General features: G+C 59.7%; 1 protein-coding gene across 1 annotated transcript; it reads right to left on the reverse strand.

The window, feature by feature from the left end:
* Window positions 1-269: 269 nt before the first annotated feature.
* On the reverse strand, window positions 270-22,421 carry Ppp5c (protein phosphatase 5 catalytic subunit). The gene is made up of 13 exons (XM_077105702.1): window positions 22,234-22,421; window positions 16,232-16,473; window positions 10,547-10,694; window positions 8,410-8,531; window positions 6,156-6,221; window positions 5,575-5,673; window positions 4,806-4,911; window positions 2,755-2,897; window positions 2,585-2,672; window positions 1,705-1,745; window positions 1,436-1,614; window positions 879-960; window positions 270-772 (listed from the first exon to the last, which is right to left on the reverse strand). Exons 1-13 carry the CDS (start codon window positions 22,352-22,354, stop codon window positions 710-712), a joined length of 1,500 nt encoding a protein of 499 aa, XP_076961817.1. The 5' UTR covers window positions 22,355-22,421; the 3' UTR covers window positions 270-709.

Raw genomic sequence — 22,421 nt, forward strand, 5'->3', positions numbered from 1 at the left:
CCTCCTGACACCAATGGCCGGCAGAGAGCAGAGATGGATGAGGTCTGGAAGGTCACCAGGGGGTCAAGACCCCCTCAGAACTCTGCCCTCCAAGTGTCTTGCAGGACAGGTGTGGAGGGGCATCTCCAGCTGGGCCCAGGCTGGAACCTCTCTTAAGCACCTACTATACTGGGCTGCTTGGGGGGGGGGGTGGTGTCAGGCCAACTCCTGGGCACACCTCCAGATCACAGTCACACAGCCCTGGCAGCCAGTGGCTCCACCAGACAGGATGACTTACAATAATGACTTTATTTTAACATTTAATTACAGACATAAAACAGCTGGGGGAGGGGGTGGGCCCCAGCCTAGCCCCACCCTGGGGCGACCAGGAGTGGGTGCAGGCGAGGCCTCCCTGATGACCCTCTTTCTGGGGGTCTTCCTATGGCGGGGCCCTATTGCTTTAGCAGGGGAGGAGCCATGCAAACGAGGGGGGCGGGGAAGCCTCCTGGCCCCGCCCCACCCCGAGTGGCCTTCCTCCAGAATGCCCAGGCTGCCCCCAGCCCCAGCTCCTCCAGCGCCTCCCTCTGCTCCCCACCCCCTCTGCAAACCTAAAGGGGAATAAATACAAACTTTACAAAGTAAAAGGGGGTCCAACGATGCCCTGGGGCGGGGCCTGCTCTGCGCCTGCCCAGGGCTGGTGGAGCGGAGGCCCCGGTGCAGCTGCCCGCCCTCACATCATTCCTAGCTGCAGCAGCGTGTTGGCGTAGGCCATGGGCTTGACGTTGGGATGAGGCTGGAGCCGAGACAGAGGGACAGTCAGCACGGGGACCCCTGAGCGCCCAGGTGTACTACCCTCTCTCCAGGCCTGGGGAAGGGCAGAGGCTCGAGGGGTGACTCACCACTGCTGTGAATTGGTGGAACTGGGGCCGCAGGTCGGAACCCCGGAGGTGGATGTAGGAGGCTTTGTTCCCCATCTGGTCGCTGCAGGGACAGGAGGGAAGTGACTACCGTGGTTGGGACAGGGCTGGGGGCTGAGAGAAGGGAGGGTGGAGAAAGGGGAGCAGGCAGGAGCGGGTACAGGTGGGGGAGTGGGAGCTGATCCACCAGGAGGTGCCAGGGACAGAGCTATGCGCACAGGCCACCCTGCAGGTGTCTGGACTTCAACAGAAAAGAGTGAGGGGAGTGGAGGGAAAGGAAGAGGCAGGAGCTCACTGGTAAAGAAAGGAGAGGACAAAGGTTTTCTTTCAGAAATGTCTGGGTGACGAAGGGAGACGGGTTTGCTCTGAAACGGCCCAGTTGGGGCAGCCTGGGGGACGTCCTGGGGGGACATCATGCCTAGTACAGTGTTCTATCGACCCTTCCTATGACAGAAATCTCCCATCACAAAAAGTTAAAACCAAAACAGACAAAACCCTGTGCCTGGGAGGAACCCTGGCTGGGGAGGGTGGAGACGCACCAGTAGTTGGGGGCGGAGAAGACGGTGACGCAGCGGCCACCATGTGCCACTTCGTAGCCCTCGGCCTTGACCTCGTGGCTGCGGATGATGTAGTCCAGCTGGTTCTCCTCCAGGAAGGCCTTGGTCACGTCAGGCCCGAACTGGCAGCTCACACCCCGCTTGCTGACCGAGCGCCCATTCTGGGGGTAGGCCATGAGAGGTCAGGGTGACCCCTGGCCTGCCCCACCCGCTCTGCCCACAGCCCACGTCTGCTGGCCCTGGAGACTCACCTGAGGTTGTGGATCCGACCACAGCAGGTCGCACATAGGACCTGGTGGGGAAGGGAGGGAACATCAGGGACTGTCCATCTCCCGGGGGGGGGCCCTCAGGCCACCTCGGCCCAGCAGTTTTAGGCCTGTGCTGCTGCACCAGCCAGGTGCCTGCCCCACAGCACAGCCCTGGTGGGGGTCAGGCAGGGGACAACTGGGATTGGGGCTCAGGACATGCCCACTGGGTTTCCGAGCTGGCCTTGTCCCTGTGGATCTCCCCTTGCCTCCTCCCCAAACCCATTCATCCATTAGAGCCCCGATGCCGGACGGACCATTCAATGTCCCAATTCAGACGAGGCCCTCGTCGGCTCCGAGTCCTGGTGCTCCCCACTGCCCAGGAACAAGGACCCAGCTCCTCGCAGAGGCCTGCGGGGCCCTGCAGGATGTGGCCCGGGGAAGCTCATGTCCAACAACAAACCCTGGACCCACCACTCCGTCCCACTCCTGCTGCGATCTGCCCTGCCCTGGGCCCCTCTGTGCAGACACCTCTTCTTCCTGTGGTGTCAACTGGAATGTCACCTTCCTGAGAGGCCACCCAACACCATCCATGTCCTCCAGGACACATGCCCTCTGTGGTCTCTCCCCAGGACTTGAGTGGTACCGAACACCTCCCTCCGGGGGGCAGGAGTCGGATCATGGTGGTGACAGGTGTGCCCAGGGTGCAGCATCCTCGCCCTGCACTGTGGGTGTCACCCTGGCCAGCGTGGCCCTGTGAGGGGCCCTGACTCAAGCCACAAGTAGGAAACGCAGGCTCCTGGTCTCGCTGTCCTTGCCAAGAGCAGAAGGCCCATGGGAGCCACAGGAGCCCGGGTGCTCACTGCCTCCCACTGGCCCCACTCACCAGAGTCCGGGGGCTGCCGATTCCGCTCGATCTTTCGGATATCATCTAGGGTGACGCCGTCTTCACTAAATAAGCCTCCATGCATGATCTGGGGAGGGGCAGGTGGCGAGTGTGAGGGGGCAGCCCCCCATGCACTTCACCCAGTCACGGCCGCGTGGGGGGAGCCTCACCAGCACTTTGCCGTTGATGCACTGGGCCAGCGGGAGCCACTCGAACACCTCGCTGAAGAGCTCGTACATCTGGGCTGTGTACTTGGCCTTCACCTCACCCTCAAAACCATAGATCTGGTTCATGTTGTCCGTCTCGTGGTTGCCTGACAGCGACAGAGGACAGAGAGCTCCTCAGCCTCTGGGCTCATCAGCGCCCTCTGCCTGGCGTGCTCCAAGGGACTGAAGGATTCCACACTGGTGGCCAGCAGGTCCCAAGCTAATGGCAATTCATATGCCAGCCCCTGGCCCTTCACAGAAACCCAACAAGATACAGACACAGCTCCTAGTCCATTTTCTGGGGGACAAATGGAGGCTGGGAAGGGCCCACAGGCACCTGTGACCAGAAACAGGCCAGTCTTGGGGCTCTATGGCCATGGGATAGCCTGGGCTGTCCCAGCCCCATGGACCTCAGGCTCCCCACAGCAGGCCTCCCAGAATGGGGGCGGCTGCCCCAGCCAGGCCCTCACCACCCCCGCTCCTCTCACCCACCCCCGCCCCATCCGCTAAGGGCTCAGCTGTCCTGAAGCCTGACGAGCTCCACTAAGGGGGCTTGCCTGGCCCACCTGGCCCCTTCCAGCCACCTTAGTGACACTCATCTCCCATGAAGCCCCGCCTCTCCCTCGACCTAGCCCAAATCAGCAGTCCTTCAAGGCCCCTGAACTTCACAGCCCCCAGGGAGCCTCACACCCATGACTTCCTCGGTCCAGGGTGAAGCTCCTCACCTCTCAGCCCTGCCCTCTAGTGCTCTGGACAAAACCCTGCAGCCCTTTGGGCCCTCCCCGTCACCTCTGGCACACACTCTGGGCTCTACCTCAAGAGCCTGAACCTGACATAACCCCCGCCAGGTTCCACTGCCTCCCCATCTGCTCCAGCTCCCACACCGATCCTCCATTTGTGCTCTACGTAGAGGTTGGGAGACCCACATTGGTCCCAAACAGAGTCCTCTTGGAAGCCACGAGCTCCATCCACCTCCCTCTCCCAGGGTTCCTGCTCAGACTGCCCCCTGCCTGAATCTGGGACAAACCAGAACAGCTCCCTCTGCCACAGGACCTTTGAACACATAGCTTCTGCTACTCTCTCCCCAATTCCTGGCTCTCTCCTCTTTCAGATCCCTGGTCAAGCTGTACATCCTCAGTGGGGGCAGCCTGAATAAGCCAGCCCTCCAGCAATCCCAGCTCTCTACTCCCTTTCCCACTTGGATGCTCCTTGATGCAATTTGCCAATAGCGCTTGTGCATCTCCTGCAGTACCCCGGGAGCCCTCTGGGGGCAGCATTTTGCTCCCCAGGGCTCTGAGGAGCCAGCACAGTGGCTCTGGAACACTTCAGGGAACATATGGGCTGGGAACTTGCCAATGGCCTACCAGGCCCCAGAGATCAACACATGCACTGTGCTGACACTGGAGGCGGTGCCAATGGCCTGGGCTGAACGGTGACATCCCTGCCAGGGACCTCACCAGCTCCCTTCTTTGAGACACACCAACTCTGTCTCATCATTTTTTTGGTTTTCATTTAAAAAAAAGTTATATGTGATTCCTCTTTGGGGGTAATACCCGTAGTGATCCCCTGCCTCCCGCCCAGACCCTGGCCCTCTTCTCTGGAGGCCTCTGGCCCCTTCTAGGGGGCATCTCAGGGGCTGGGGCTGAGGAGGGGCCGGAGGGAGGAAGCCTCCAGGAGCAGCCTGCCTCGTCCAGAGTGCTGATCAGAACCAGCCGGACACCTTGGTTAGTGTCATGCAGGAAGCCTGTTTCTGTGCAAATTATAAACAGGGCCTCGGACAGCCACCTGCTGGACACAGTCACACTGCACACACCTGGGCTGCTCAGGTACAGTGCTGCCTTCAGTGTGGCGCCGGCCTGGGGCAGCGCACAGCCAATCGGGCCTCACCAGGTGGTCCTGCGCACTTTCTGGGTGAATTCACAGAATGAACAGCGGCCAACCTTGACCCTGACCTTAAAGCTCAGGGGGGACAGTCCAGACCACAGTGCCTGCAGGCCCGGCACCTCCAAGCTCACCTCGAAGTAGGTGAAAGTGATCTGGGTAGAGGAGCTTAAAGCCGAAAAGGGTGAGAATCACTTCAACTGAGAAGGAGCCACGGTCCACGAAGTCGCCATTAAATATCTGCCCTGCTAAGGAAAACATGGCGGGCAGAAGGTGGGCTGCACCCCCTGAGTCTGCTCACCCCGGGCCCCATCAACACCTCCCAAGGAGGTGGCACAGGGGGTGGGGACCTGCACTATGTGGCTCTGGCCTGAGGCTCTACGACCACACCGAGGCCGATGGCAGGAGGCCCCGGGTGCTCATCTCGCTTCAGCTGTCCCCACAAAGCAGGCCTGAAACCACAGGAGGGATGGCATGGGACTCATGCCCGGCCACACACAGGCCCAGGGTCCCATCCCCTGGTTACTTATCAAGCAAATATCACGATGTCAAAAACGTGTAGAGTGGGGTGGGCCAGGTCTCAGCACCTCCTGAGAGGTGGGCCCTCCTGTCCCCATGTCACACACGAGGAAACTGAGGCACCAAGAGGTAGAGCGACTGCCTCAGTCACACAGTTGAAAATGGCCAGGCCAGGAGGGTGGGGGGCAGTACAGGAACAGTCTGCCTGCAATCTTAGAGCAGATGAAAAATCAGGGGCTCAGGAGAGGGGGCTGCAGGCCCGGGCAACAAGGCACTGGCAGACTGGCCCTGCCCTCCTCCTGTGGCCAGGCTCTCCCTGGCGGGGTCCTCTCCCTCACATGGTCGGGTGGGGATGGGACAGGCAGGCTGTGCTGAGAAGGATACATAGGGGTTGGTCTCTGAGGGTAAGCCGTTGAGCTCAAATATGTTGAGGAGGTCATAGAACTGGCCGTGAGTGTCCCCGCACACTGTAATCTTCTCTGTCTGGAAGAAAAGAGGCCACCGGAGAGGGAGGGGCCCAGAGAGAGACGTGGGGAGGAGGCAGAGGTGAGGGGAGGGGCGAGAGATCATGGCAGACCAAGAAGATCCATGCAAGAGACAGGGACAGCACACAGCAGTGAAGAGGACGGACAGAGACCAAGAGGCCAGGAGAGGGACATGCGGGAAGACAGACAGGGTGGCGTCAGGGACAGAGGGAAGGGCAGACCGTGCCAGGTGGATCTGTGAGTTCCTGAGCTCAGTAGCCCCTCCCAGCCAGGGGGCCACCGCCCCCCACTGGCCTCTTCGCCCACTGCCCCTCAGGCACCCCTCTCTCTAACACCAAGCCGCACCCCCGGCCCCCACTCTTATTGAGAGAGAGTCTTGATAAGTTGCCCAGGCTGGCCTCGAACTTGCCATCCTCCTGCCTCAGCCTCCCACATGGCTAGGATTACGGCATGCGCCACCACACCTGGCTCAACACGCACCTCTTTAAGCGTGGTCTCCACGAGTGTGCTGAGCTTGGAGAGGACCTCTTTGACCTGTACCAGAATCTGAAAGGCAAGGCAGACTGTGAGTGGGACCGGCTGGGGCAGAGGTACCCATCCTGGCAGGTCATAAGCAGCATTCAAGTCTCCAATGGATGCTGGAGTTTCAAAAAACAGCTTAAAAATGATGTTTTAGAGAAAACCTGGGGAAATGACACATCTGGAAACGTAGGTGGTATTGCTTGCTGTTCACGGACCGAGATGACCTGGACAACATCACGTATCTCTTTCCAGATTTTCAGGCCAGCCTGTGGACACCAGTACTGGTCACCACTGTCATATCAACAGGTGGGACAGCTGCACCGCAGTTGCGCAGAAGACTCCCCTGGTTTTTGGAGATGCAGGGGGAACTTATTCTCCAATGGTTTGGGGGGAGAAAAGAAAACAGTGCCCACGGACACGCAAGGAGAGGGCCCCAGCGCTGCAGGGGAGGGGCATAGGCACCAGGGCCCGTTCCTCCACTGCCCGCAGGCCCGCCATCCTCAGAGCAAAGCGCTGGAAGAAGAGTGTCAACAAAGGTAGGGGGAGGCCGAGGGCAGCACCTGCCCAGGCTAGGCATGGGGAAGCCAGTGGACACCCCTGGCTGTGAGTGGGCTGCTCTAACAGGTGAGCGCCCAGGGGGCAGCTGTGGCAGACTGCCCTTGCCCCCCACCAGCTCTCCAGGGCTCCAGAAGGCAGGGCAGGAGGGGGCCTGCGGCAAAGACCCCCGAGTCCCGAGGAAAAATGCCCCAGCAACCTCAGTGCTAGCGCACTGCCTGCTCCACAGGGCCCCAGGTGCCAACAGCACAAAGGCACCCCGGGGGTTTCTCCAGAGGGAAGGTCCCAAGCCCTGCTGAGGAGACAGCTCCAAAGTCATTCTGAGAACTAAAAGCTGACTCCAACCAAGGCTGTGGGACTGCAGCCCAGGCCCGCAGCCCACGCTCCTGTGACCTGACGCAGAATGCACGCAAGGCCATTTTGAGGGAAATCTATCTACCTCCGTCTCTGTGGTGCCTTTACACGGCCTCTGCTGGTGTCCAGAATTCCAGCCTTAAACGGCATGGACACACGCGGAGCTCTCTGGACTAGTCAAAGATGACAGGTGGGTGGGGCTGTGGCAGTAAATGAGTGCACTGTGTCCACCTACAATTACAATAATTAAAAAGGAGGCCACTGTTTTTTTTTAAATATTTTTTTTTAGCTATAGATGGACACAACAGCTTTATTTATTTATTTATGCATTTGTTTGTTTATTTATTTATTTTTATTTGGTGCTGAGGATTGAACCCAGGGCTCACACATGCTAGGCAAGCGCTCTACCACCGAGCCACAACTGCAGCCCCGAGGCCACTGTTCTGAATTAAGCTTCTACACGAGGCCACAACAGGCCAGGCCAAAAATCAAAATGGTGTCACTCCTGCTGACGCTCCACATCACTGTGCCCGCACTCCGCTCTTTATCTGACCTCCTCACAGACTTGGTTCCTCACACGAAGCCCCCTGCAGTTCTCCCTTGTCAACCAACCAGTTATCTTTATTTTGTCCCCATCTTGCGAGGACAGTGACCTGGAGGCGCCCCATCTGCTGTGTGCTCTTTTCTGCTTCCTCCAGCCTCTGTGCCCCCAGAGCTCCTTGCCTCGGCTCACTCACCTGGTTTATGGAATACGGTACTGTCTGACTCTAGAGTCAGAAATAAAGTCCATCAAGATCTTGAAACTAGACTACTGTCATTCTGTCCTTTGGGCTAAAGGAAACTGGAAGGCCTGCGTGGCAGCCCTCAAACCAAAGATCCTCTGATCTTCTCCTGCAGCCCCATAACCAGAGCGAGGTCCTCGGGAAGTTCACCACACCACAGGAGGGGATGTTGTGCCCGGCCAGTCGTCACCGTGACGGCCCACTTCCAAGACAACAACTCCTACCTGAGGCCACTGCTGACCACGGGCTTCCTCTCTCATCCCACAGCCAGCCATCTCCCTCCCACAGGCCTCTTCCCAGTGCCTTGCCATAGTGCTCACACTTTGGACCCTGGAGTCTCTGCCCCTGTGAACACCCCCCTGCCCCCCGCCAGCTGCTGCAACACCAGACCTCAGACACTGGCAGCTGCCATCTCCTCCTCCTCTTCCTCCTCACTGCCCTCTAACTAAGAGCGCTCAGGGCTGGCGGTGCTGGGAGGCTAGCCCGGGGTCCCCATGTATGCGCACATGCAAGCGTGTTACCTGGTAGGCGCATTTCCTGTGCAGTTTCTTCTGGTCCTTGTACCACTGCATGAGCTCCTTCATGAAGGTGATTGTCACTTTGCCGTCCTCAAGCTTGGGCCCACTATACTCATCCTCGATGGCTGCGTGAACAAGGGGACCAGTCAGGGGCCTTACCTGCAGCAGGGTGGGCAGGGGCCTGCTCCAGGGATGGGGCAGATGTGGCTGTACACAGGCGGAGGCGCGGAGCGAGAAGGTTCCCGTGAGGCTGGACATGCCGGTGTTCCTGGGTTTTAGGGTTAGCATGCTACCCTGAAATCCACGAAGCCCCCATAGCGCTCGTGCCCTCTTCCCGACAGCACCAGGCTGCTCCTCTGGAAGCTGTCCTTCGCAGGGCTGTCCCTGCCCTCTGCAGCCTTCTAAATTCCGAGAAAAATGGCACCTAAACAACTAAGATGTTGATGTGAAGGAATCTTTCTTTAGATTTACGGAGTCCAGAACATCTGGTGACCTCAGATGACACCAGAATGTGCCATACTCCTGGGCTCAATAAAGCTCAGAGACGGCGTGAGGTTAAAAAGCGACATGTCTGAGGACTGAGGAACCAGCTCCCGAGGACAAGGCCAGCTGAGATGTGCTTCCCACAAAAGGAAGAAGAGAACAAGAAAAGGACCAGAGACCACCAAGGGAGGAGGAGCCTGCGGGCCCGTCCCCTGCCGCCGCCCTGCCTCCCCGCCTCCCTCCGGTACAGACTTCCCTAAAACCGTCTTGTCTGCCCCGTCTTCCCAGGGCACAGGCCCTCAAATACGCCCCTTTCCTTCCTACCAACTCTCGACTACTGGGGGCAACAAAAGGAACTTGGGTCCAGTCACCTAAGAGCCCATGACAAACCTCCATGATACCCCAAAGAGGCAAGGCTCAAGCAGGAGGAGAGCGGAGCCGGCCTGTTACAGGATGCCCGACAGGAGCACGGCCACACGGAAGCTGAGGGGTGCTGTACAGTGGGACAGGCGATGCCCACTGGGACTTGGGACTCCTTCCTGTGCTGAGGTGATGAGCCTGGGGGGTGTGGGCGCGGGGCGGCTGCAGGGTGCAGAGGAGGAGTCTAGACGCGTTGCTTTGCCCTCTCAGTGGAAACTGCCTCGGAGAGCTGTGTGGCCACCAGCAATAGATGGCCACGAGCCAGGTCCCCGGGGGAGCCCTGAACACAGCTGGCTAGTCAGACTGATGCTGCTGGCCCTGGGGCCACCAATGGGTCCCAAGAGGACCAGACACGGTTTCTGGACTGGGCTTTGCAAATGCCCAGGGAGCCCTAAACAGTGGAAAGCCCACCCTCCCTTTTCCACACCCAGAGCCGGACATGTCCAGCGATTGGCAGAGACACCCTCTTCAGGGGCCTCGTTTGTCAGAGTGGTGGAGGGGAAGCGGAGGGTCAGTTGTCTAAATTGAAAGAAGGGAGACAGAGGCAGGAGGGCTAGGCCTGCGCCTTTGTGAGTGTGCGCTCACTCTCAGTGAGGCCCGAAGGAGTATCCCCTGGATTCTCCTGTGTTCCCGGTGCATCTGGGGCGCAGGGGAGGGGACACAGGAGTGACTGTGCGGCTCTCACCCCGAGGGGCACACACTAGGAAAGGAAGGGGTTGTTCATCGTGGCCCTTCCTTCCTCCCGCGAGGAGTCCTGGCCGGCTCCGGGCTGCAGAGGTGAGCGCCAGCAGAGGTAACTGGGAGGACTCCCAGTCGAGGTGTGCCCAGTACCCATGTGTCCGACCTCAGGGGAGAAGTCCCAAGGCCTGCTGGGGTGGGCTGGGCCTCCACTCCCTCTGGCAAAACTGGGGCGAACCGGGAGGCAGGTCCACTGCTTAATTGGCCCTCAGGTCCCGCCTCAGCCTATTTGAATGGAGACGGATGGCGGGAAGGGCACTTGCTGGACCACGATAAAGGAAAATTCTGAGAGGTCCTAAATTTAATTTCAAGGTTGGAAGGCGACAGGGAGAAAAGATGGGGGAGCCCATGGGTGAAAACCTGCGGTGGAACCGACACATCAACGCCACGCTCCTGATGGTGCACAGAGGCCGGCCGGATGGCTCCCCTGCCCACCCCGCCTCGTGTGCCTGGACGCAGAATGCTCTGGGCAGGGAGGGTGGGCACTGGCCAGACTCACTCATGCTCTCGATGTCCAACGAGTCCACTACGGAGCGCTTGTGTTCATCCCCCGCGATGGCCCGCTCGAAGGCCTTCTGCTTCACGATCTTGTTGCACTCCTGGTACTTCATCTTGGCATCTTTGTCATGGGGCTTCACCTTCACCACCTGGGCGGAGCGAGGGCAGGAGGGGGGAGAGCAGTGTCAGCACTCGGGGGGAGGAGTGGACGCTGTAGCTGCCCTCGTCTGCCCTGCCCTGGGCTCTGTAAATGCTGCAGTGAGACCACCCAGGGTCCCCTGTGCTGGTGGGTGCATCTCCCTGGGCATCTGCATCCCGGCCCTGAGCACGAGAGCTACCCACACAGGGCCCACACCGGTGCTCCTGACAGAGCTCAGCCCTAACTCCAGGTGCAGCAGCACGGCTCGGGCAGCTGAGGCGGGAGGATCGCAAGTTCAAGTCCAGCCTTGGCAACTCAGCAAGGCCCTGTCCCAAAATAAAAAAATCAAAAGGGCTGGGGATGTGGCTCAGTGGTTAAGCGCCTCTGGGTTCAATCCCAGTACCAAAACCACACACAAAACCCCAACAACCCAACCAATAAGAAACAGTGTGTGTCTGAGGACCACGGGCTCCGCTGCAGGCTCCTGAAGGGAGCTGGCACAGGCCAGAGGGTTGTCTGTGCAGCTCGCGCGCTGCTGTGATGCCAAACAAGAGGACGCCTGGGAGGAGGGTGGCGGCTCAGTCACGGAACAGTGTGGACACCTCTGCCGTGCCACGCTGGAGACCTGGACACCTGGTTAGGTCTGAGTTTCCCCCTCTAAGAAATGGGAGCTCTGCGGCCAGGGCTGCTGGACGGGATGAGCAGTACCAGGGCCAGAACTCAGAGGTGCTCGGCCACTGAGCCACATCCCAGCTCTTTTTATGTTGTGTTTTGCGATGGGTCTCGCGGAGCTGCTCAGGGCTTTGCTAGGTGCCCAGGCTGCTTCGAATGGACCTGGGCTTCTCGGGAGAACCCTGACCACTGGTTTCCTGCAGCTTCCTGTGCTGAAGAGACGTGAGGCTGGGGCCATCCGGGTGCAAGTCGGTTCCGCCGGCTAAGAGAGGAGGCAGCTCTGGTGAGCCTGTCCTCTGCTGTACCGCTCAGGGCCACCATGAGAGTGGAGCGAGGGGCACGTGGGAAGCAGGTGCAGTGGTGAGGGTGCGGGATGCCATGTCAGCCAGCGCCCGCTGCTCTTCACAGCCCCCCAGCATGGCTGCTGACCAACTCAGCAAGATCAGACCCAGTAAGCACTGGACACAGACTTTAGGACACAGGAAGTTCCCCATTAAAGGAGCTGGTCCCTGCCCCCCACCTTCTATCCTACTTCCTACAGACCCGGGTCCTCCAAGCTCAAGAGCGGACAGCACCAGACTCAGCTCCTGGCCCTACCACCTGCTGTGACCTTGGGCAACAGACCTCACCTCTGCATCTCAGTTAGTTAACCTGTAGCTATTTTACCTGTGTGTACCTGCCTGACCCGGTGCACACATGCCCCATGGCCTCTCCAGGAAGGGACCCCCATAAATCCTGGGCAGGGGACAGAGCACTGAGGGCCAGTCCTGGCCCCCAAGGGGTAGGGCTCCCCAGTGGTGTGAGTCAGAAAACTCAGCAAAGACCCGCTACTCCCCGTGGGGAAGGAAGCAGGGTGGTGAGGCTGGTGCACCCTGGGGTGGAGGTGTCGACCAGGAGGGCAGGCAGCAGCAGGGAGGTGGCAGCCCATGCTTCCTCTGTCCAGGCAGGCCCAGGCTGGGACTCCTGCCAGGCAGTTCCACCTGGGGTGCGGGTGTGGAGCCAGGCAGGGGAGGCCCCGGCACCAACACCCCTGCAGTCTTCATGGGAGGGGCTGGGAATCTACGCCGCTACTTGGCCTGGCCCACGGGCCCATCCTGCCCCCCACTCTCTGCTTGCCCAGTACTAGGTGGCAGACCATGCGAAGTCTCCAAATGTGCCAGCCCCACCCTAGCGGCAGGACTTTGTTCGGGAGGCCCCTGCCAGACACTCCATCTTCCCCAGCTCCTTCCTAGCTCCAGTGCCACCTTCCTCTCTTCCAAGAAGGCCACCTGCCACTGACTGGGGACAGGTGGGCTGTGGCTGCATCCCCCAATGGAAGAATGGTCAATTAAGCATTTCTTCTGAGCCAGTATGCTGCCCACAGGCACCTGCAGGCCAGGAGGACTGCAGAGACAGGAAATGACGGCACAGGGAGCCCCGGCAACAGCCACCAGTCGGGACTGGGAGATGCTGCCCCGAGCAGGAGCCCACTCACTTTATCTCCCCTGCAGCTCTAGCTCTATGGGTGGCCAGCAGAATCCTCATTTGACAGATGAGGAAACTGAGGCCCGGAGTGGCGAAGTCACCCACCTGTGAAGCCAGGACTCTGTCTTCTTCCAGGTCAACCTCGGCCAAAGCCTAGGCTCTCGATTTCCACCATGCATGCGCACACAGGCAGTGCTTCCCCGGCCAGCGCTCCTCCCTGCCCTGGCCAGGGTTACTTGGCTCCCATTCCTCCTGCTCTCAGGGCACCCTGCGCACCCCAGGGAGGCTGCGTGGCATAGTGGCAGGTCTAGGCCAGGCCTCCTGGGTCTGGTGGGCGGCTGGCCCCACCTTTTGAGCCTCCCTCAGTTCTAGGCAGCGGGGTGGTGCCAGCACCCCAGGGAGGGTTGGTGTGAGAATTTACTGCCAAGCGCTTCCCTGAGCCCAGCAGCAAGCAAGCGTGCAACCTGAGGGTCTGCTGCTGCTGCAACACCCTGAGTGGCTGACCCGGACAGAGAAGGGACCTGCCAAACTCCTGCTCCTGGGGAAGGTCCTTTGTTCCACGTGAAAAGGGCCTGGTGGGACCTTCAGGAGCTGGGCCTCCTGGGCCAGAGCTCAGTGCTGGACACCTCTTTAAAGAGGATTATCTGAAGCCAGGCCCGGTGGCTGTGCCACAGAAGGCTGAGGTGCGAGGACTGCCTGAGCACCAAGGGCAAGGCCTCCTGGGTGGCAGAGTGAGACCTGTCTAAAAAAATAAACAGTGGTGTCTGAGTTGTACCGACGTCAGCCTTCTGATGCTACCTGGTTGTGCCAGATGCCCCTGGGGGAAACCAGGATCTCTGTGTGACTTCTCCCAATCACATCGGAATCTGTGACGCTCCCCAATAAGCAAGCTGTCTTTAAGTAATGTCTTCGGTCAAGTGTGGTGGTATGCACCTGTAATACCTGCTACTCGGGAAGCTGAGGCAGGAGAACTGCAAGTTCAAGGTCAGCCTGGGCAACTTAGTGAGGCCCTGTCTCAAAATAAAGTAATAGGGGCCAGGGATATAGCTCAGTGGCAGAGCACCCCTGGTCCAATCCCCAGTACCACCAAAAATAAAAACAAAAACAAAAAAGTAACACAGGCTCATAACATCCCCACGGGAAGCCCTGGGTGCTGCACGTGTTTGGGCTGGAGCACCTCAAGGTACCTGGAGCACAAGCTCGTCTCCATCTGAGCTGGCCATGAACCTGGCACCCTGACCACAGAGCCCATGCCTCCAAGCTCTGCAAAGGCGACTTTCAGACTCCTGTCTAAGACCCCCAGTAAGAAACAGGTGCTATTTTACATTTGTATTTGTTTAAGTAAAATATATTTGTACACAAAACAAGATGAACTTTTCCTTTTCCACACGATGAAGACCAAAATGCTGACCTCAAACCATTCACCAGACTCTGCGCCCATGTACAGTTCCACTGGTGGACTGTGGGCCAGGGTCCTGCTGAGTGACCCTGCAGGAGGATCTCACAGCAGTGCTGGCCCACCAAGGGCGGGCAGGCGAGGAGGTGGAGGCAGAGGGCAGCCCTTTTGCTCCAACCAAGGCCAGGCCTTGGCTCGGCCTCCATAGCAGCTCCTGATCTAAGAATACGGGCCTGGGTGAGTCCTCTGTGAACCTGCACCTGGCACAGGATGTCCTCTGGAGGACAGGGAGAGCATGGGGACAGGAGCTGCCCTTGTGCCCAGCATCAGGAGGCAACAGGGCTGAATCCTGCAGGCAGCAGGTCCCAGAGGACAGGCGCGCAGACTCATGTGACGTCCCCATGCGAACAGCTTAGATGCAGCATGTGGCCGCACCTCAGGTCGGTCCTACAGAGGGTCTGGGTTCCCCACCAGCCCTCCATGGCACCCACGATGCTGGGGATGCTGGGACACAGCTCAGAGGTGGGGTGTCCACAAACTGGCCAGGATCAACCACCTTAGGCTCCCAGAATACGGGGAAAGCCTTTTCCCAGACCCAAGAGTGCCCTCGACCTGTCCTGGCGATCCTCTCAACCTCTGCGCCCAGCGTCCTCTAGGCCCCTCCTTTCTGCTGGGCCCTGCCCCCCAACCCTGACGTTTGTGGTTACTCATTACTGAGCCACCAGCCCCAGTGACCTTTACTCACACGACTTCACCAGAGCCCCACAGCTGCCCAGGAGGCAGTCACTCCTCCTGTCACCATTTTTCAGATTAGGGCACCAAGGACAACAAGGGAGTGGCTTGGCCAGGTAATGGCTTATAGGGACATAGCTGTGCCACCCTTTCCCCCACTCTCCTGGGGTCACTCCAGACCCACTTCTAGCCTTTTCCCCCACCCTGACAGTGCCCCTGGCCTCAGCTTGGTGCAAGGTCTCACCTGCCGGCTGTCCACCCCGACCACAGCCAGGCTGCCATCTGCCCTGGCTCCCTCCAGCTGCCGACGTGCCCCTCCGTGCCCCTGCTGCCCTTCGCACACCACAGAAGGTGCTGGGTGGACCCGAGTGTCAGTGCACTGATGTGTGGCGGGTGGGGGAATCCCTGACACTCAGAGCCATGCCATGTGCCCAAGCACTGTCCCCAGAGCACAGCACGCACCCCACTCTCAGGGAGCCAGTTCTCTGAAACAGAGACATGGTCTTAGGGGCACTCTGGGCTCAGATCCCAGCTCTGTCCCTTACCAGCCGGGGACTGCTGGGCGGATGACTGGCACTCTGGGCTGCAGGCTCCTCACTCACAGTGAAGGTGAGCCAGCTTCCCCAGGGGCTGCCCAGCCACGCAGCCAGCTGGTTTTCGTGAAGGGTCAGCACACACCTGTCAGAAGGTGTGCGCTCAGGGGGTCCCCACTGGTGTCCCCCCAGTGGGGCAGGGAGGATGAGGAATCCTGCCCTGCTTTAGGTCCTTCCTCACCACGGGGCGACACATCCCTGTGTGCTGTCCCTCAATGGCATGGTGGCCTCCACTTCTCAAGGTACAGATCTACACCTGAAGTTACCCTCTGCACTACTTAGTGGGCGATGGGGTTGTCCATCTGGCCTGAGTCCTGAGCTGCCCCAGAGGCTGTGCTGTGCTGTGCTGACCAGCAGAACCAGCCGCATAATCACAGGGGCTACGTGACCCCAGCATGTTCTAGGCGCCAAGGAGCAGAGACTCATCGATTCCCTACAGCAGCCTGCTGCTCTCCTCGGTCCACAGACGTGGAAAGCAAGGCAGAGGGGCAGGTGAATTGTCCAGGGTCACAAAGCAAGTGACGGCAGGGCTGGGACCCCACAGTACGCTCCTGGCCAGGGGGCCTCGTGGGCACCTGCTGGGGAGTGCCGAGCGAGGCGGGAATGGCCGCTCACTCCCTGCACTTCCGGCCCCACCATCTACCTGGCCCAGATGCCGGGAGCTGGCCCGTGCCCCAAGGCCCGGCTCACCGTCTCGTAGTCACGGAGGGCAGCCCGGAACTTGCCCAGTGCCATATTGCTGGCGGCCCGGCGGTAGTAGCCCTTGATGTACTTCTTGTCGATCTCGATGGCCCGCGTGGCGTCGCCCAGCGCATAGCCGTAGCACTCAGTGCGCAGGTAGGCCAGGCTGCGGTTGCCGTAGTAGATGGCATTGCTGGGGTTCAGCTCGATGGCCTGGCTGTAGAACTTGATGGCGTTCTCGTAGTCCTTGGCTGTGGAGAGGAGGAGACGTGAGGCCGGGCTGCCACTGGGGGGACAGGCACTGGCCCAGTGCTGGCCGAGTCTCCTTGTACACAGATGGGGAAACCCAGGTCCACAGTGGAACTTGAAATAGCCCCTCCAGCCACCATCTTCAGCACCCAAATTCCACACACTCACCCTCCCAAAGCCCAGGCTGGACACTACTTCCTTCGGGACCTCAGGAGGACCTCCCCGAGTCGTTGCCACAGTCAGGAGGGGGTGATCCAAGGTCAACCCTAACCAGCAAAGCGAGTCTGCCCGAGCCCACGGGTGGCCCAGCTCCCCAGAGGGCCAAGGAGGGAAGAGGAGATAGATATAGGGAAGGAGACGACCCAGGCCTCCAGGAGAAGGGGACCCCGAGGACAGAGACACCAGCCTGGAGGAGGAGGGCTCCTAACAGAAGGAAAAGTGGGTGCAAAGGCCCTGGGTGGCACAGACCTCCCATCTGAGGGCAGGGAGGCTGGGGTGGCAGAGGCAGAGCGGGCTGGGGAGACAGGTGAGGAGAGAAGGAAGATGGGACAGATTCCCGGGGCCCTGGCAGCCACAGTGAGGTCTGCATATTGATGTTCTAAGTGTGGAGTGACAGGGTGTGACATCCAGTCAAGGGCAAAAGGTCAGATTTTATTTAAATGAGTCACAGCTGTGCCCTGCACTTTACATCCTGATCTGCAAAATCCTCGTGTCTCCATGGCACAAATACCATCTGGCGCTCACTCTACACACAAGCCACAGAGGTCTCGCTCAAGGTCAAGTGCTGTCTGTACCTGCAGAGCCAGGCTTGACTCCTCCCACCCGCCCACATAACTCACAGGAGAACCAAGGCCTGGAGAGCCGCGGGGCCTGCCTGGATGGGGACCCTGACGTGCCAGATGCCATACAGGGCGGAGCCCTCGTAATAACCCCAAAGACAGCTGCCTGTTCTGCAGATGAGGGCTGCTGCTCAGGGAGGGAAGGTCTGAGCCCGACTGAAGCAGGCCAAGCCCCAAATGCTTCCACTCCCACCTCAGGGCCCGGGGCAGGAGTGGCGGGGACAAGGCAGGTGGCCTGTGCCGGATCCCTGGCTCCACCTTTACTGGCAGAGCATCCTGAGTCCTCTCCTACCACTCACCGCACCTCTGCTCGCCAGACCACACACCCGACAGAGCCAGTCTCCCCGGGGTGGGCCCTGTGAGGGCCGTCTCCCTTACTTCTTGAGCTCTGGCCCTGAATCGGGACACAGGAGCCCCCTAGCCCTGGCCTCCCTGAATCACAGTCCAGGGAAGAGAAAGCTCTGGTCCCCGTCAGCGAGGACCCAGAGTGCTCAGAGTTCGGGCACTCTGAGGGGACACCACAGTTGAGCCCTGGGGGGCAGGAGTGAGTGGCTCAGGGAAGATGAAGGACAGAAGGAAAGAGACGGAGAGTGACAGAGACTGAAACGAGAGCAGGGAGGAGCCGGTTCCTAGGGACACAGCCAGCAGCAAGGTGACCATCCTTCAGGAAACCTTTCAAATGGCTCCAGTGTCCCTCCTTGGGGAAGCCCTACTTGACCTGCAGTCTGGTCAGGTGCCCTCCTGGGCTGCCCCAGCCCTGCCCACCTGGTTGTCACTGTCAGGTGAGGGCAGCACCATGAGCCTTAAGAGGTTAGAACCAGCACCGGCTCCGGCAGGCCTCCCTGGAAGGCCGAGCCCGGCTGGCCAGCGCTCTGGGCAGGCCGGGAGAACTAAGTGGCAGAGAGTGGCACCTGAGATCTTGAGCAGGCCTGCAGCACAAGACCAGGACAAGCGGTCCCCTCCCCGAGCCCGTCTGTTCACCTGAAATTCGAGAGCCACGGGGCTGAATTCTGTGAGACCAGGAAGAGTGGCAGCAGCCCAGAGCCACTGCACGAAGGGCCCAAGAGGGACAGGGACGGGGAGGGGCCCGTAGCAAGGGGCCACCTTCTGTACCCACCCAGTCCTGCCTCACAAGCACCAGTGCACCCCCGCCTCAGACGGCCCCAGGGAGAGAGGAGGAAGCGGAGGCCCAGCAAGGTCAAGTCACTCACCCAGCGTCACAGAGGAAGGTCTGAGCTCAGGCAGCCTAGCCCCATCCTCGGTGCCCGCCTTCCTCTCCACCTCTCAGGCCAGGAGCACGCCTTAGGGGGAATGCACTCCCCCAGCCCCACTTACCAAAGGGGGCATCGGGTCCAGGGAAAGAGGGCAGAGCCACCTCCCCTGGACTCAGAATGAGCAGGGACCAGGCTCTGCCCCAGGATCTCTGGAGTGAGACCAAGCTCACAGAGGAACAGCCATGGGGGGGGGGGGGGACAGGGACATCCTGAGTCCCTAAGACCCCCCAGGCCCTCCTCTCTGCAGGGCCCGGTGCCTCTGGACGTGAGCGCCAGGCACGTGGCGAGGAAGGGGATATCCGGGGCTGTGCCCACGCTCTGACCTTGGCAGGCAGTTCTGCTTCCGAGCCCGGCTTCCTCTAGAGAACAAACAGGGCTGCAGCCACCTACTTCCCGCCCCGGGGAGGTCGGCCCAGTGTACCTGGCCACCACAGGGCTCAATTAAAGTGAGCAGTAATTATCTTTTATTGTATTCCCACAGCCCCCTGAGCCTGGGGCTCTGTGCCTGCCACCGCCTGCCAGGCAGCAAGAGGCCCAGCCAGGAGGGGTGCGCTCGGCGGCAGCTCCGTGCCAGCCACTTCTGGCTGCCTGCCCAGGTCCTGGGGGCCAAGAAGCCCCCGCCATGGCCTACTCTTTCCCAGAATTCTTACCTCGCCCCACAGCAGTCAGACTCTTGTTGCTCCTCTAGAGCCCCAGGGAGGGGTGAGCACAGCTTCCAGCCCTCACCCAGGTGGTGACTGGGCCTCATCCTGGACACCTCAGGCCTCGAGCCCCAGAGCCCTGTAGGCTCTTCATTCTGTCCAGTCAGGATCCTGAGCATCTTCCACACCCACCCCAATTCCCTCCTGCCCGCCCAGGCCCCGGTGCCCCTCTGCCCAGGTTCCTGGCAGTCTCTCCCCTGGCCTCCCAGCCTCCAGTCTTGCCCCTCCAGAGGGATCTTTCTTTTCCTATTTTCTTTTTTTTTGGTACTTGGAATTGAACCCAGAGCCTTGCACGAGCTAAGCAAAGGTTCCTCCACTGAGCCACATCCCAGCCTCAGGCCCACCCTTTTTTTATGGAGACAAGATCTCACTCACTAAGTTGCCCAGGCTGGCCTTGCACTTGCAATCCTCCTGCCCAGCCTCCTGAGTAGCTGAGATCACAGGTATGTGCCACTGTGTTCAGCTCTAGAGGGTCTTTCTAAAGCACAAGTCTGCCGTCCTCTCTGCTCAAAACCTTCCATGGTCCTTGGAGCCCTCAGCTCAAAGTCGAGTCCCTCCCGACCTGCTCCCAGCAGCCTCGCGGTGAACTCCTCCCACCCTCCTGACAGCTCGCTCTCTTCCCCAGTGCCAGGCTCTGCTCACCTTTGGGTCTTTGCCACCTGTTTCTTTTTTCTTTCTTTTTTTGTGGTCCCAGGGATTGAACCCGGGTGCTTAACCACTGAGCCACATCCCCAGGTCTCGCTAAGTTGCTTAAGGCCTGAGTTGCTGAGGCTGGCTTTGAATTTGCAATCCTCCTGCCTCAACCTCCTGAGTTGCTGGGCTGGGATACATACAGGCGAGGCCACCACACTCGGCTCCCACCAGGTTCTTTCTGCCCAGAGCACCCTCCCCACTCTCTCCAGGTGGCCACTCTTGTTTCCTCTCTGAAGCACCTCCTGAGTCAGTTTCCTTGCTTCCATCCTGGTCAGAGGCTCCACCACATCTTACCTTCCCACCTTTCCAGCCTCCTTTCCTACCTCCAGTCTTGCCTCTGCACCCAGTCTGCACAGCAGCCGGGGATCTTCTTCCAGCGCTAATCAGACCAGGCTGCTCTTCTCCTAAAACCTTCCATGGCTCCCTGCCACCTCAGGATAATGGCCACACTCTCCAACCCAGCCTCCAAGTCTTAGCCTCATCCTTCACCAGCCCTGCTCCCCCGACTGATGAAACTTCCCCACACTTTGAATCGGTTTCTCTTCCCACTGGATGGAGGCCCACTCTATGCCGGGCTCTAGATCCTTCCCATCCCACCATCTTCTCCAGCGCGTTGCAGGTGCGAGCCTCCCGCTCTCCAGCAGAAGCAATCCTGTGTCTCTCTGGGACTGTACCTGAAGCAGCAGACTCCTGGCCCTCACGCCCCTCCTGCCACCCTCCCCTACAGAACCAAGTACTCAAAACACTGGCCACACCTGCTGTCCCTACTTCCTGCTTCCCACCCACTCGCCTGGGCCACCTCGGCTGGCCTCCACACCATCGTTCCCCAGCAACACCCATGGAGCCAGATCTAGTGGTCAGGGCTTGGGGCCTCCCTGGGCAGTCCCTGGCCCAAGGCACCTGCCTCCCCTTCTAGAAGCACTTGCTTCACGATACCTTTCACGGCTTCCCTCTCCCTCATTAACTACTCCTCAACACCCTCCTTCCGTTATAAATATTAGAGTTCCTCAGTGCTCCATTCTAGGTCTTCTCTAGGTGCTATTCTTAGATGACCTCATCCGTTCCTAGGGCATTTCCAACCATAGCTGATCACGCCTAAATTTTTCTCCAGTCCTGACTGGCCCATGTTACCTACTCCATTTCTTCTTGTACAGCTGAGTAAAAACCAGACAAGTCTTTGCAATGACTTCTGACACCCTGCACGATCTGGCCCCAACCTCACCTCATCTTGTATTATTCTCCCTGCAATGTGGTAAAGCTCCAAGCATGCCAGCCTTCTTTCATTTCCCACCCCAGGACCTTGGCACATGCTGCTCCACCTAATTAGAATACTCCTCTCCCATTCTCTTTCTGATTTTCAGCTTAAACACCTCCTTCTCTATAATGCACTTCCTGTCCACCCTATCTAACGACACCTCTAACTTTTATTTTTCTACTTCGTCACCTTGTTGGTTTTCTTTCAAAGCACTCATCTCAGTTTAAGTATTTTGTGTGCTTACTCAATGTGATACTCCTGCTAAATTACAAGCTCAGGGCAAGGCCACATGTGTCTCATTAGCTGCTATATCCTAAGCGCCTTGCAGTGTCCAGAGCACATAACAGGTGCTCAATAAACATCTATCAAATTAATGAATGAACACGTGCCCCGACGTCTCAGTCTTGCCCAAGGTCTTAAGTCATGTTATTCTCAGCGCTTTCTTCACCTCTTCTCCCAAGGCCTCCCTCCTTGTCCCTTTTCCTCGGATCACCTCAAACCTCCTGCTTTTTGCTCCCCCCCAGTCTCATGACCTCATCCCCGACCCCCACAGTTCCCTTATTTTTTGGGCTTCCCCCACACTTGGTGGTATCCACCCCAAGCCTCCCCCCTGGCAGCGCCATCACTGCCCAGCCACATGTCACTGGCTGGTAGCGCCCTCATCAGGCCTCACCAGCAGGTAGCACCTCTTTCCAGGTCTCGCTTTTGGTGGCGCCCACATCCCGGTCCCCCTTCCGCCCCACGCCCGGTAGCGCCCGCCTCAGTCTCCCCGTTCAGTAGAGCCCGCTCGGCAGCCACCGCTGGGTAGCAGCCCTTCTCCCCGGAGCCCCCTCTGTCGCCCCTTGGTAGCGCCACCCCGGGCCTCCCCGCGCCGGGTCACTTGGTAGTGCCTGCCCCGCGCCCAGGCTGCCGCTCCGCGTTGCCATGGTTCCGCGCGGGCCTGGCACCCCCGGCCTGGGCCGCTGTCCACCCTCCCTCGCCGCGTCCGGGCCGGGCGCACCTTTGAAGTAGTCGTTGGCCTGCGTCTTGAGCTCCTCTGCCCGCTTCAGAGCGCCATCAGCCGGGGGCTCATCCCGGGCGGGCTCAGCACACTCAGTCCGCTCGCCCTCCGCCATCGCCATGCCGCAAAGCGACCCCCACCCTGGCAACGGCCGCTAGCGGCGCCCGGCCGAACCGTCGCGAAGGAGC

This window comes from Callospermophilus lateralis, chromosome 18, assembly GCF_048772815.1.
Source record: "Callospermophilus lateralis isolate mCalLat2 chromosome 18, mCalLat2.hap1, whole genome shotgun sequence".
NCBI classification, from domain to species: domain Eukaryota; kingdom Metazoa; phylum Chordata; class Mammalia; order Rodentia; family Sciuridae; genus Callospermophilus; species Callospermophilus lateralis.

Excerpts from the sequence above, each read along its gene's own strand:
- Ppp5c (XM_077105702.1), bottom strand. The coding sequence starts at position 22,354 with ATGGCGATGGCGGAGGGCGAGCGGACTGAGTGTGCTGAGCCCGCCCGG. Across the intron at positions 8,532-10,546 it reads GTTGGACATCGAGAGCATGA|CCATCGAGGATGAGTATAGT; the intron begins GTGAGTCTGGCC and ends TTGTTCACGCAG. Across the intron at positions 4,912-5,574 it reads CCTCAGAGACCAACCCCTAT|ATATTTAATGGCGACTTCGT; the intron begins GTATCCTTCTCA and ends TTAGCAGGGCAG.